The sequence below is a fragment of the Impatiens glandulifera genome, chromosome 4 (genome assembly GCF_907164915.1).
Source record: "Impatiens glandulifera chromosome 4, dImpGla2.1, whole genome shotgun sequence".
In the NCBI taxonomy this organism is placed as follows: domain Eukaryota; kingdom Viridiplantae; phylum Streptophyta; class Magnoliopsida; order Ericales; family Balsaminaceae; genus Impatiens; species Impatiens glandulifera.
The window spans coordinates 51,562,175-51,576,147 of NC_061865.1; the positions used below are offsets into that span (position 1 = coordinate 51,562,175).

The 13,973-nt window shown below is 31.5% G+C and overlaps 1 protein-coding gene and 1 non-coding gene across 2 annotated transcripts; one reads left to right on the forward strand and one right to left on the reverse strand.

The window, feature by feature from the left end:
- Window positions 1-3,067: 3,067 nt before the first annotated feature.
- On the reverse strand, window positions 3,068-3,139 carry TRNAQ-UUG. Its single transcript has one exon. It is a non-coding gene; the product is annotated as a tRNA-Gln (tRNA).
- Window positions 3,140-10,920: 7,781 nt separating this feature from the next.
- LOC124935352 (purple acid phosphatase 4-like) lies at window positions 10,921-13,092 on the forward strand. The gene is made up of 7 exons (XM_047475788.1): window positions 10,921-11,148; window positions 11,276-11,432; window positions 11,516-11,623; window positions 11,729-11,856; window positions 12,313-12,441; window positions 12,707-12,774; window positions 12,869-13,092. The coding sequence occupies exons 1-7, from the start codon at window positions 10,921-10,923 to the stop codon at window positions 13,086-13,088; spliced, it is 1,038 nt and encodes a 345-aa protein (XP_047331744.1). The 3' UTR covers window positions 13,089-13,092.
- Window positions 13,093-13,973: the final 881 nt, after the last annotated feature.

Below are 13,973 nucleotides of genomic sequence, written 5' to 3' on the forward strand. Positions count from 1 at the left end.
ATTGTACTTTACTTTATAGACCCATTTTAAACCAATAGTTTTATTTCCATCTGGCAAGTCCACGAGTTCTCATGTTGAATTTTTCTCAATTGTAGATAACTCGTCCTTCATTGCTTTTTGCCAATATTATTTTTGATAAACTTCTTGGAATGATTGTGGCTCACAAGAAAATAATCCAAACTCAATTTCATCATAAATGTCTTGAACCATTTGGGTCTTTCTTGGAGGACTATCTGAATTAGATTCTGAGCCTTGTGCAGAAGGTTGAGATGAGCTAGCTTGGGATGTACTAGCTTGGGATGCAATTGAATCAGTAAATGGTTGTGATCCCAAGTCTTCAACTTCTTTCCCCTTCCAATTCTAAGTAGTTTTTTCATCGAAAACAACATCTCGAGATACAATAATTTTGTTGGTCAATGGATTCATCAATCGATATCCCTTGGATTCATCACTGTAGCCAATGAACACAAGTTTTTGACCTTTCTCTTCAAACTTCTCCCGACTTTAAGAGGGGATTAGAGCATAAGCAGTACTCCCAAATATTTTAAAATGATCAATGACGGACTTTTTATCATACCAAGCTTCAAATGGAGTCTTATTTCTGACCGCTTTGGTTGGTGATCGATTGAAACTATATATAGTTGTGTGAACAGCTTCAGCCCAATATAGATTTGGAATTTTCTTTCTTTTCAGCATGCTTCTTTCCATCTCTACAATTGTACGGTTTTTCCGTTCAGCTACATCGTTTTGTTGTGGAGATCTACTGACGGTTAATTGTCTTTTGATACCATTATCTTTGCAATATTCCGTAAAGGAATTTGAGAGATATTCTCCTCCACGATCAGTTCTCAAGCACTTCATTATATGATCACTTTCCTTTTCAACTAGAGACTTGAATCGTAAGAAAATAGAAAATGCTTCGGACTTTTGATTAAGGAAATAAATCCACAACATTCTTGTATAGTCATCAACAAAGAGAATGAAATACCTCTTATTTCCAGGAGTAGGAGTTTGCATCGGGCCACATATATCAGAATGGACAAGTTCAAGTGGTCATTTTGCTCGCTAGGTAATTTTGAGAAATGGGAGCTTGTGCATCTTTCCATAAATACAACCTTCACATATATCATTCATCACTTGAATAGAAGGAAGTCCAACCACCATATTTTTCTCTTTTAGCAACTGAAGTCTCCGTTGATTTAGATGACCATATCGAAGATGCCAAAGTTTAGACAAATCTTTATTTTCCACTTTTAATGCACAATCACTTTTTAATGGAAACGTGAGAGAAAAAGTCTTATCTTTCATTTCGTTAATTACCACAACCACATTCTTTTTTTTGTCAAATATTTTGCAACTTCCATCATCAAAATATACCGAGAAGTCCTTCTTAATAAGTTGTCCAATACTAAGAAGATTATATGAAATATTAGGGACATATAGAACATCCGTGATAAGATTTTTGTTACCTCCCGAAGTTGGAACAACAATGGTTACTTTTCCTTTCGCATCTTGATAAGAACCATCTCCAAGAACGACAGTTGAAGTAATGTCTGAGTTGAACTCCACAAACATATCTTTATTGCTTGTCATATGGGTTATAGCACCGCTATCAAGATACCATCAACTTTTTGACTTCTCTTCACCATTTAGAGAAACAAACATAACGTCATAATCTTCTTTCACAAATTTTGCATCATCTTCTTTCTTCTCCTGATTTTGAAATCGACAATCCCTTTGAGAATGATTAGAGATTTTGCATCTTTTGCATTTGAAATAACAATCTTTTGCCTCATGATTTGATTTCTTTCAAATGATACACGAATAAGAATCATTTGATTGTTGTGGTGCTTTACCTTTCCAACCGAATGTCTTCTCATTTTTCTTACCAATTTTTTTGTGATGACTTCTTGAAAACGCTTCTGGTACTTGCTTGGATTTGAAGGCTTGATCAGTTGATGGAGTACAAGAGCGATTAATTCTTTGCTCATGTGCTAGAAGAGATCCAGTCAACTCATATATTGTCATCTTGGACAAGTCTTTTAATTCTTCAATCGCAGCAGGAACATGATCGAACTTTTGAGGAAGGCTTCGAAGAACCTTTTCAACAACCTTTTTATCTTTGATTTCATCTCCGCTGATTTTTATTTGATTGACAATAGTGGAAACACGAGAAGAAAAATCTTGTACCATCTTTAGATTGTCAAAATCTTTCCACAAGGCTTGGAGTTTTAATGCGATCGTTTTCTCTGTACCTTGAAATTCCTGTTTCAATATCACCCAAGCATCTTGAACCTTTTTTACTCCAAAAATACGATGAAATATGGTTTTCCCAACTCCTTGTTGAATATAGCGCAAAGCTAGTGCATCTCGTTTTTTGAGATCCTTTTCAAATTTCTCGTATTCTTCGTCGTCTTCATCGGGCACATCGAGTTCTTCTTCATCTATCATATCCCAAAAACCTAGGGATATGAAAAATGTTTCCATTTGGCTGCTCCAGAATTCATAGAATTCGCCTTCAAAGATAGGAACTTGACTTGGAGAGTATGAGAATAGAGTGGATGCCATTTCAATATTGAAACGTAACATTGCTCTGATACTAAATTTGTTGGTGCGGAAAATATTATAACTAAGAAAATAGGATTTTATTGATAGAAATCTTAAGTAGCTACAACTCACTTAATTTTGATATATAAAAACTAATGAGTGAACCTCAATTTAAAGGATAAAATAGAAGGATATAAAACTCAAAATAAATACAATTCATGATATTAAATAATGCATCTCTTGAGCTTCATCTTCCTCTCACGCTTGATCTTCAACTCTTGAGTTTCACCATCACTTTAAATGTTTTCCAAGATTATTATTTATTTATTATTTTTAACACTATCATGAGTCGAACCCAGATCGCTGGATTCAAAGTCCTAAGTGCTAACAACTACACCATAGAGGTCATAGGTAATTCAGTGGTAAGAATTCTAAATATATACGATTTGAATAGAGATAATATTGGTGGTGAAAAAAATACTACAAAATAACAAATAAAATAATCTATTGCGAAAAGGGTAGGTCCTACCGGGAGTCGAACCCAGGTCGTTGGATTCAAAGTCCAAAGTGCTAACCACTACACCATAGAACCCATGTGATTATATATTATTTGAATATATATAATTTTGAAAGTAATAAAAGAAAACTACAAAAATAAAAATTAAAGTTTGTTACTAAAAATAATTTATTGCAAAATTGTATAAGATACAACTAAAAAATTAGTGTGTGCAAATCTTAATTGTAACAAAATAAAATGGTGCGTAGATGTTATATTCTAAACTCATTTATAGGAGTCAAACCCAGGTCGCTGAATTTAATGTCTAATGTACTAACCACTGCACCATATAATCTATGGAACATATACGGTTTGAATAGAGATAATGTTGAAAGTGAAAAAAAGAATTCAATGTCTAAAGTACTAACCACTGCACCATATAATCAATGTGAAAAAATAATATTATAAAATAACAACTAAAATAATATATTGAAAAATCTAATAAGATACAACTTCGTTTTGAATTATTAAAATGGTAGGTTCTATCGGGAGTCGAACCTAGGTCGCTGGATTCAATGTCCTGAGTGCTAATAACTACACCATACGGTTTGAATAAAGATAACGTTGGAGGTGAAAAAAAATACTAAAAAATAATAACTAAAATAATCTATTGCAAACTCTAAAAAGATAAAACTTTGTTTTGAATTACAAAATTAGTAGGTCCTATCGGGAGTCAAACCCAGGTTGCTGGATTCAAAGTCTAAAGTATTAATCACTACACCATAGAACCCATGTCAATATATATTATTTGAATAAACATAATGTTAGAAGTGATAAAAGAATACTACAAAAATAACAACTAAAATTTGTTACTAAAAATAATTTATTGCAAAATTGTATAGGATACAACTAAAAAATTGGTTTGTGCAAATGTTACTGTAACACAAAAAAATGGTGCGTAGATGTTATATCCTAAACTCATTTATCGAACAATTTTTTTAGTTACAAAAAAGGTCCTACTAGGAGTGAAACCCAGATCACTGAATTTGATATCTAAAGTACTAACAATTGCACCATATAATACATGTGAACATATACAATTTGAATAGAGATAGTGTTGGAAGTGAAAAAAAGAATTCGATGTCTAAAGTACTAACCACTACACCATATAATTCATTTGAAAAAATATTATAAAATAAAAACTAAAATAATATATTGCAAAATCTAATAAGATACAATTTCGTTTTGAATTACGAAAATGGTAGGTCCTATCGCGAGTCAACCCCAGATCATTGAATTCAAAGTTCTGAGTGCTAACAATTATACTATAGAGGTTACAGGTAGCCCAGTGATAAGAGTTCTAAATATATACGGTTTAAATAGAAATAATGTTGGATGTGGAAAAAAAATACTACAAAATAACAACTAGAATAATCTATTTCAAAATCTAAAAAGATATAACTTTCCTTTTGAATTACGAAAAGGGTAGGTCCTACCGGGAGTCAAACTCAACTTAGGTAGTTGGATTCAAAGTGCTAACCATTACACCATAGAACACATATACTTATATATTATTTGAATAAATACAATGTTAAAAGTGATAAAAGATACTACAAAAATAACAACTAAAATTTGTTACTAAAAATAATTTATTGCAAAATTGTATAAAATACAACTAAAAAAATTTGTGTGTGCAAATGTTATTGTAACACAAAATATGGTGCATAGATGTTATATCCTAAACTCATTTATCGATCACATTTTTTGAGTTACCTAAAAGAGAGTTACAGAATAGGTCCTAGAATAGGTCCTAATAGGAGTGAAACCCAGGTCGCTGAATTTAATGTATAAAGTACTAACCACTGCACCATATAATAATCCATGTGAACCTATACGGTTTGAATAGAGATAATGTTAGAAGTGAAAAAAAAAATTCAATGTCTAAATTACTAACCAATGCACCATATAATCCATGTGAAAAATACTACAAAATAACAACTAAAATAATATATTGTAAAATTTTATAAGATACAACTTCGTTTTGAATTACGAAAATGGTAGGTCTTATCGGGAGTCGAACCCAGGTCGCTGGATTCAAAGTCCTGAGTGCTAACAATTACACCATAGAGGTCACGGATAGCCCATTAGTGAGATAACGTTGGAGGTGAAAATAAATACTACAAAATAACAACTAAAATAATCTATTGAAAAATCTAAGAAGATACAAGAGCAAGGCATGATGGTGATCAGATTTGGCAAGATATTGTTAACGATGGACATGCCCTAATACATACATGGAGGAGAATACCCATTAGCCCGGAAAATTTGGAGCTATGTCTAAATTGGTCAATCAAATTCAAAGAAATCATAAAAACAAATTTGTTGTTTAAGGCGCGTTAGACTTCTATTTGTTTAAATGTGTGTTGTAATTTTTTTATTTTTTTTATTTTATTTTTTTTATTTGTTTAAATGTGTGTTGTAATTTGATAGATAGCATGTAATTCAATTGTTGGTTGCTTTGTTTAAGTCATCTAAAAATTAGAGCAAAAGTTGTTTTTGTTCTAATTCAAAACATTGTAGGTTTTTACCCTTTTGTGTTTTTTTAATAAAATGACGATAAATCGTTTTCTCAAAATAAAAATAAAAAATTTAAAATGATACAACTTCCTTTTGAATTACGAAAATGGAAGGTCCTACTAGGAGTCAAACCCAAGTCACTAGATTCAAAGTCCAGAGTGTTAACCACTACACCATAGAACTCATGTGAATGTATATTATTTGAATAGACATAATGTTTGAAGTTATAAAAGAATACTACAAAAATAACAACTAAAACTTATCAATCAAAATAATTTATTACAAATTTATAATACGCAACAAAACAATTGGTGTGCAAATGTTATTGTAAAAATGGTGTGGAGTTAAAAAAAAAAGTATTGAAAAGAGATAATTTGGAATTGAAAAGAAAATAACAACTATAATTTGTATCTCAAAATAATTTATTGCAAAATTTTATAAGATACAACAAAAATTATAACCTTTTTTTGAGTTATAAAAAGGAGATCCTATCGGGAGTTCAAAGTCTAGAGTGATAACCACTACATCATAGAACCCATGTGAATATACATTATTTGAATATAAATAATCTTGGAAGTGACAGAAGAATACTATAAAAATAACAACTAATTTTTTTTAATCAAAATAATCTATTAAAAAACTTTATAAGATGTAACTAAAAAATTGGTGTGCAAATGTTATTGTAACACAAAAAAATTGCGAACAACATGATTCGTCGTAAAAACTATTCTCGATTAAATCAAGTTTATAAAATAAATCGAACTCAATAATCTAAATCACATAACTTACATTTCCCTCGAATCTTGAGTGAGATGAGAAACTAAAATGGTAAATTTAATTAGCTTTTGTCGATTTAAAATAATTTCTCGACTACATGATTCACCACCTTATTTTTTTCACAAAATTAGGAAAAATAAATTTAGTGTAAGAACACTATAAAATCAGAGATTCTTTTCAATCATGAGAAAGAGTCTAATTTTATGTCTTACATGACGATCTCTACTACGTATGTGTTTGTCCATTAGTTTAGAAATATTTTTACACATCTTATTGTTCTTAAGCATTATCTGTGCTAAGAGTCTAAATATGCCATATCCTAAGTCTAAGGGTGACATGGAGAGCCAAAAATAATACACATAAAGAATAAGTATATAAGAGTAAGTATGTAAAGGATAGTAAAAAAATGATAAAGAAAATAATTAAATAGTTCCAAATGGAGGAAATAACTTTTTATAGTCACAAATTTATTTTTGAATACCATGAACTTTTTTTATATATTTGTTAGAATTTTAAAATCAAAGCTATAATCCAAATGAATATGTAAAAATGTTAAAATATAGCCAAACAAGCTCTAGCGAAAAATATGTTTATGGTTTTTATCAAAATTATTATTTTTAGTCATTTTATATTTTTTTTAAGAATTAAAAAAATGATTAAAGCATAAAATATATAAAATAAATAGACAATTACAAATATGAAAAACAAACGAGTGTTAAATGTAAATGGACTAGAGTCTTGGTCAGATGGCATGGTTAAAATTAGGTTACGGGTCATGGTCAGGCATCTTCTTCACTTCAGAGCGACAAATTTCTGCGAATTTGTCCGAACCTATTTGTTAGACTGCCTACTTATCCTCGTGGAAGATGGATCTTTCCAAAGGTAAAAGGTAGTTCAATTTCTCTTTTCGAAACCGAAATCAATGATTTGAAAATCCAGACCTTAACCTGAGCTAAAGAGTTTTCAATGAATTCGAAAGATGACCGCTATTGAGATTAAGGTTTGAATGATGATTTTGAGATGCATTATCAAATGAGTGATCCATGCAATGCAAATCATATTTATGCATTTTTCTTGAAAAATACATCTAGTATGAATCGAGGTCTTGACTTTCATTCCTATGAATGAAGAATTTGGACTGAAGGGACTGAACTTACTAGGAGGTTGTCTAAATATTCCTATGTGGGGAATCAGGTCTGCATATAGTTCGATTGAGGAGATCAAAATCGTGATAGAAAGACTACCTTAACGTTCAAAGCTAAAAGATTTTTACAAGTTTTGAGGCTTCGACCTTAGCGATACTGAAGAGTTTCATGGGCAAGATCAAAAGGATTACCTTAGTGTTCGTAGCTGAAGAATTTCGAACAAGTCTTGAGGCTTTGACTTTGAAAATGCTCAAGGGTTTCATGGACAAACTCCAAAGGACTACCTTAACATTCAAAGCTGAAGTATTTCGAACAAGTCTTTCGGCTTTGATCTTAGCGATGCTGAAGGATTTAAGGGCAAACTCAAAAGGACTACCTTAGCGTTCGAAGCTAAAGGATTTCGGTGGGTATTTCAATATACTCATGATCTGGAACAGATCAAGAGTTCAAATACAAAATGGATAAAAAAATATCCTTATCAACTGGGTTAAAGGGTATCACCATAGAATGTTGGATACATTTCTCGAAACAAAATGTCCCTAGTGTGAATTAGGGATCCAATAAATGATCTATGGAAACTTATCATTATTATCATTAGTGCAATGACTAGAAGACAAGACACATTTTGTTTTTCAAAACTAGTCATAGGAAATTAGAGTCTTCATATATTCAGAATATGATATGTTAGGGAAAATCTGTAACAACTAGGTTAAATGACTAGATGATTTTTTTCCGCTGAAATGCTCCTAGTATGAACTAAGGTATTGATTCGTGATCCGCTGGGGAAGATTCTTATGGACTAGGGTCTTGATTTGTAATCTGCTATTGAAATTTGGTTTCACTTCTAAAACTTGATCTTAGATTCTTAACTCATTTATGTTCACTTCTTTTTTTTAGTTACTAAAAAAGTCACTATAATCAAACCCAAGTCATTGATTCCAAGTTCTAACCACTAAACCATATATAACCCTGTGAATATTTATTTTTTGAATATAAATAATATTTGAAAGCGATAAAAGAATACTACAAAATAACAACAATTAATCACTAAAATTTGTAACTCAAAATAATCTTTGTAAAATTTGGCATGTACAACTAAATTATTATTGAAAAATAAGATATTATAAAAAAAAATGCACCAAAATTGATGTGCAAATGTTATTGTGATGTTCCATATCGTGAAATTACAGTAAATATGAACTCCTTATAAAGTTAGACTAATAGAATATAGATACCTTTTGAGCTTGGGCTATAGTTGTCCAGTAGTTTACTTAGGAGTATTTATAGTCTATTTCCTCACAAGTAGGGTACTCAGGTTCAGAGTGTTACAAGTGATATTAGAGTTGACCCGATGGTAGGAACAAAGTATCACAGTGGAGCACCTCTTGAATCATGCGGTAACAAAGTGCCATGTGTGTCACTTCTAGAGTCTTAACCGGGAGAGACTAGGACTACAAATGGGATTATGATGAGGATATCGCGTGACCAAGTTGGGGAGATTGTGATGTCCCACATTAAAAAATCATAGTATATATGATTTTCTTATAAGAGTGAGGCTAATAGACTACATATACCTTCATGGGTACCTTTTGAGTTTGGGTGGTGATGACCTAATGATTTGCTCGCTCGGGGGTATTTGTAGTCTATTTCCGGGTAATGGTACCCAGGTATAGGGAATTACAGGTGGTATCAGAGTTGACCCAATGGTAGGAATAAAGTGTCACAGGAGAGTGAGGGTAATAGACTATAGATACCTTAATGAATACCTTTTGAGTTTGGGTTGTGATGACATAATGATTTGCTCGGGAGTAGTTGTGGGAGTAGTTGTAGTATATTTCCTCGTGGGTAATGGTACATGGGTTAAAGGAATTATAGGTGGTATCAGAGTCGGCCCGGTGGTAGGAACAAAGTGTCACAGGAAAGCACATCTTGAATCCTGCAGCAACAATGTGTCACTTGAGTCACTTCTAGAGTTTTAACCGGGGAGACTAGGAATATGAATGGGATCGCGATGAGGACGTCGCGTGACTAAGTTAGGAAGATTGTGATGCTCACATTAGAAAATTACTATAAATATGAATTATAAAGTAGGGCTAATAAATTATAGATACTTTCATATATACCTTTTGAGCTTGGGCTATGGTGCCCCGTAATTTTGTTTGATGGTATTTATAATCTATTTCCTCACGGGTAACGGTACTCATGTTTGAGACATTACAGGTGGTATTAGAGCCGACCCGGTGGTAGGAATAGAGTGTCACGGGAGAGTACTTCTTGAATACCGTGAGAATAAAGTGTCACATGAGTCATTTATAGAGTTCTAATCGGGGTAGACTACGAATAGGATCGTGACGAAGACGTTGTGTGACTAAATTGGGGAGATTGTGATGTCCCATATCAGAAAATTATAGTAAATATATTCTCCTTATAAGAGTGAGACTAATAGACTATAAATGTTTTAATACGTACCTATTGAGCTTAATAAAAATAAGCTATGATATCACTTGTCCTATTTTAATCAAACAAATGGAAACAAGAATAACATGTTAAATATAAAAATCAAAATAGAAAATCTTCTAAAATCGACAACTGTTGTAGCTCTTGTGCTTGAACCCTTACCAACATAGTTTACATAACTGTGCAATTTATAGTCTCTTGATCAAGTTGAAAATTTCCATCATATCTTTGATTTTTTTTTTTTTTTCATTTTCATCCGCCTTTTCAATAATTTTCTCACATTTAACCTGTTCATCCTCAATTTTTTGTATTACCCTCATTTTGTGAGAATGAGATCGTGCATTATGGTTCATTAAGCCTGAAATTCTTGATAGTAATAATATTGAGAAGCAAGAAAAAATAGACACCAACTGGAGACAAATTTATACACGAACAGCCAATCTTTTAAAATTAATAATAGTCCTATGTTAGTTATCTAATGATTAATATTATGAAGTGAGTGTATACCCTGCTTTTTAATTTTGTTCTTATTTATAACATTTGTTATAGTAGTGTAGAATTAGAAAACAAGCCCTTAGTTTAAATATAAAAATAAAACATAAGGCAAAATTTCAATGAAGGGTACTCTTACACAAAATCTTCTACTACTAAAATCTACCTCAAACCTATCACATAGATGAAACACAATTTAACAAACGAATAATCTAGACAGAAAATGGCTGGTTCCCTCTAAACAAGAGTTACCCCATAAAATAATGTTGTTGGTGAATCCTAAAAACATGGGACTCCCCATAGATAGGGGATACACTTTGTAGGATAACCCCTACTCTTATTTCTGTAATCCTCCATTTTCAATTGCTAATTCTTAATCCATCCTTGTTTTTCTCCTAATTCTCTACCATCCCCGCCCGTTCGACAGCCATGGCTACCACCATGGCTTTGTCCCCCTATAGGAATTCGCTTGTCATTTCCCTTCGTCTTCTTCTTGTTCTCGAATGGGTCATTTTTCTCTCCTTCCATTGGTCATTCGGTTACGCGGAGCTTCAAACATTCCACCATCCGTTGAAACCCGATGGCTCAATCAGTTTTCTAGTGATTGGAGATTGGGGAAGAAAAGGGTATTACAACCAATCTGAGGTTGCACAACAGGTACATGATCTCTAGCTATGTTGACCTAGGTTCACTTGAGCTATGAAAGGATTTTCAATCCTTAGGTAATTTATGATCAATCATGTCATAATGATTGTTCATGCATGAATTTAATATGTACATGCAGATGGGAAGAAAAGGAGAGGAAATGAATATCGATTTTGTCGTGTCTACGGGAGATAACTTCTATGATAATGGATTGAAGGATATAAACGATCCGAATTTTCAAGAATCATTCACAAATGTCTACACTGCCAAGAGCCTCCAAAAGCCATGGTTCAATGGTAAATGCCTCATAAACCCTAGATAACCCTATAGCCAATTATGATTTAAGACAACTAATAAAAAATTAATTTGTGTGACACAGTTTTAGGAAATCACGACTATAGAGGAGATGTAAAGGCACAACTAAACCCCATTCTTAGGAAAACCGATAGTAGATGGCTTTGCTTAAGATCTTTCATCCTTAACACAGGTTAAAACTCTCATTTACAATGAACATTATTTTAAACCAATTTTCTTAGTATATATATTTTTTATACAATTTCAATGTTATGCAATTTTGTATGATATCTCGTAGAGGTGGCGGATTTGTTTTTCGTGGACACTACACCTTTTGTCGAAGAATATTTTACATCCCCCGATGGACAATTCTACGATTGGCGAGACATTCTTCCTCGACAATACTATATTGCCAATCTCCTTAAGGTTAAGTAACACATATTTTTGCAAATTCTAATTAATATTTGTTCCCTAATTTAATTTCTCTCTATTTCAAACTCATCTTAATTAACTAATTAAAAAAGAAGTTTGATGGAAAATATTAAAGGTTTCTAATCAAACACATATATTTCAAAATTATCTAACAAGATTGAATTTTAGAAGCAATATCAAATTTGAATGATTTAAAAAAAATATAATAACCCAAATTATTGGTCTATGTATTATATTGCAATAACTTCAACTTTATTTTATTGTGGTACTTTTTAACATATATATAATTAGTTCTTAATTAAATAAAAATCTGCCTTGCTTTAACTACAACTTGAGAATGCTGAATAAAATTATATAAATTGTTTGAATATATTCTTATAAAAAAAAAATCTTATGCTAATTAACAATATTATGTGATAGTTTTATGTGGTCAATAATTAAATTTAAAAGGATTTGGAGTTAGCATTGGCCCGATCAACTTCCACGTTGAAGATAGTCATTGGTCACCATGCCATTCGAAGTATTGCTCACCATGGAGATACAATAGAACTCATCCACATGCTTCTTCCTATGCTTCAGGTAATTATTTTTACCACATTATTTTAGACAATAAAAAAAAAATAATAATAATAAAGGATAATCATAAGCCCGATATCATCGCAACTTGTTTCGATGGATCCGGGTCAGTGATGGGGCATCGGTGAAACTCGTCTCGATACTTAATACCCATCCCCGATACCCAAATATGTGTTAAATATTCTTGAATATTATGCTTAATAAAATCATAATAGACAATTTTAGAGCCTGTGTTGAAATTAATTATAGTAATTTATATATTATGCAGGATAACAATGTTGATTTTTACATTAATGGACATGACCATAGCTTGGAGCAAATTAGTTGCATGGGAAGGTGAAAAAAATCACTTTAAAAATAACAAATGTCCCAATGAGAATACATATGATCTATTTATTATCTAATTCAAGTTATTATATGATTATTGCAGCCCAATGCAATTTTTCACAAGTGGAGGAGGGTCCGAGGCATGGAGAGGCGACGAAAAAGGATTAGGAGACAATAAATGTGCGGTTAATTTCTTTTATGATGGACAAGGTTTTATGTCTACACAAATTAGCTCTACCAATGCGAAGTTTGTGTTCTATAATGTGAATGGAGAAACCTTACATTCCTGGAATCGATCAAAATTGTTTCATTCTTCATTTTGATTCGAATTGTACTTATATAGGACATGTCTTATAGTTAGAACATGTGATTTGTTTGTCAAAGAAATCTGTAATTTTTTAAAGTAATTGAATTGGCATTTTGATAAGATATTGGATACTTAACTAGCTACAATATGTTTTCCGTCTCTATTAATTAACCCAAAATGGAAATAACCTCAATCAATAATATTTTTTTTTTTTTTGAGAAAACGGTTAGAACCATATCATTAAAATCTCAAAAAGTGGGAGAGTTAAAAATCAAAGCTAGACAAACCTTAGCTATGGTTAAGAATAACAATAAAAAAACCCTAAAAAAATTGATTGGTAACATTTCATACATTTTAAAAAAAATAGATATTACAAACAGAATAGACTACATTCAAACTTAACTATCCCAGTCTAGCATTTTCTCATTCCATCCGTTTTCATTAAGAAACCTTCTTCCTCTTCCGTTCGCGACGGTAATTTGATAATAACTATACTTAATTTGTTGATATTTTCTTTCAACTGTCGCTATTAGTTTTAGTAAAAATTTGGATAGTACTATTGTTCAGCTGAGATAATAATTGGGATGTTTTTTTACGGTAATTTGATAATAACTACACTTAATTTATTGATATTTTCTTTCAACTGTCACTATTAGTTTTAGTAAAAATTTGGATAGTATATACTATTGTTCAGCTAAGATAATAATTGGGATGTTTTAAAAAAACGGATAATCGGTTCAATTTTTGATAAGCTGTTTTTTTACCGGTTTAATCGATTTATCGACAATATATTATTTATATATTTATAATTCAAAACAATTACAATAATTAAAGTTTAAACTCTTTAATTACTTCAGGTATTAATTAGAGATGTCAATAAATACCTTAAGTACCTCATTCT

Coding starts and splice junctions, on each gene's coding strand:
- LOC124935352 (XM_047475788.1), top strand. CDS start 10,921: ATGGCTACCACCATGGCTTTGTCCCCCTATAGGAATTCGCTTGTCATT. Junction 11,149..11,275: donor AATCTGAGGTTGCACAACAG/GTACATGATCTC, acceptor ATGTACATGCAG/ATGGGAAGAAAAGGAGAGGA. Junction 12,775..12,868: donor CAAATTAGTTGCATGGGAAG/GTGAAAAAAATC, acceptor TGATTATTGCAG/CCCAATGCAATTTTTCACAA.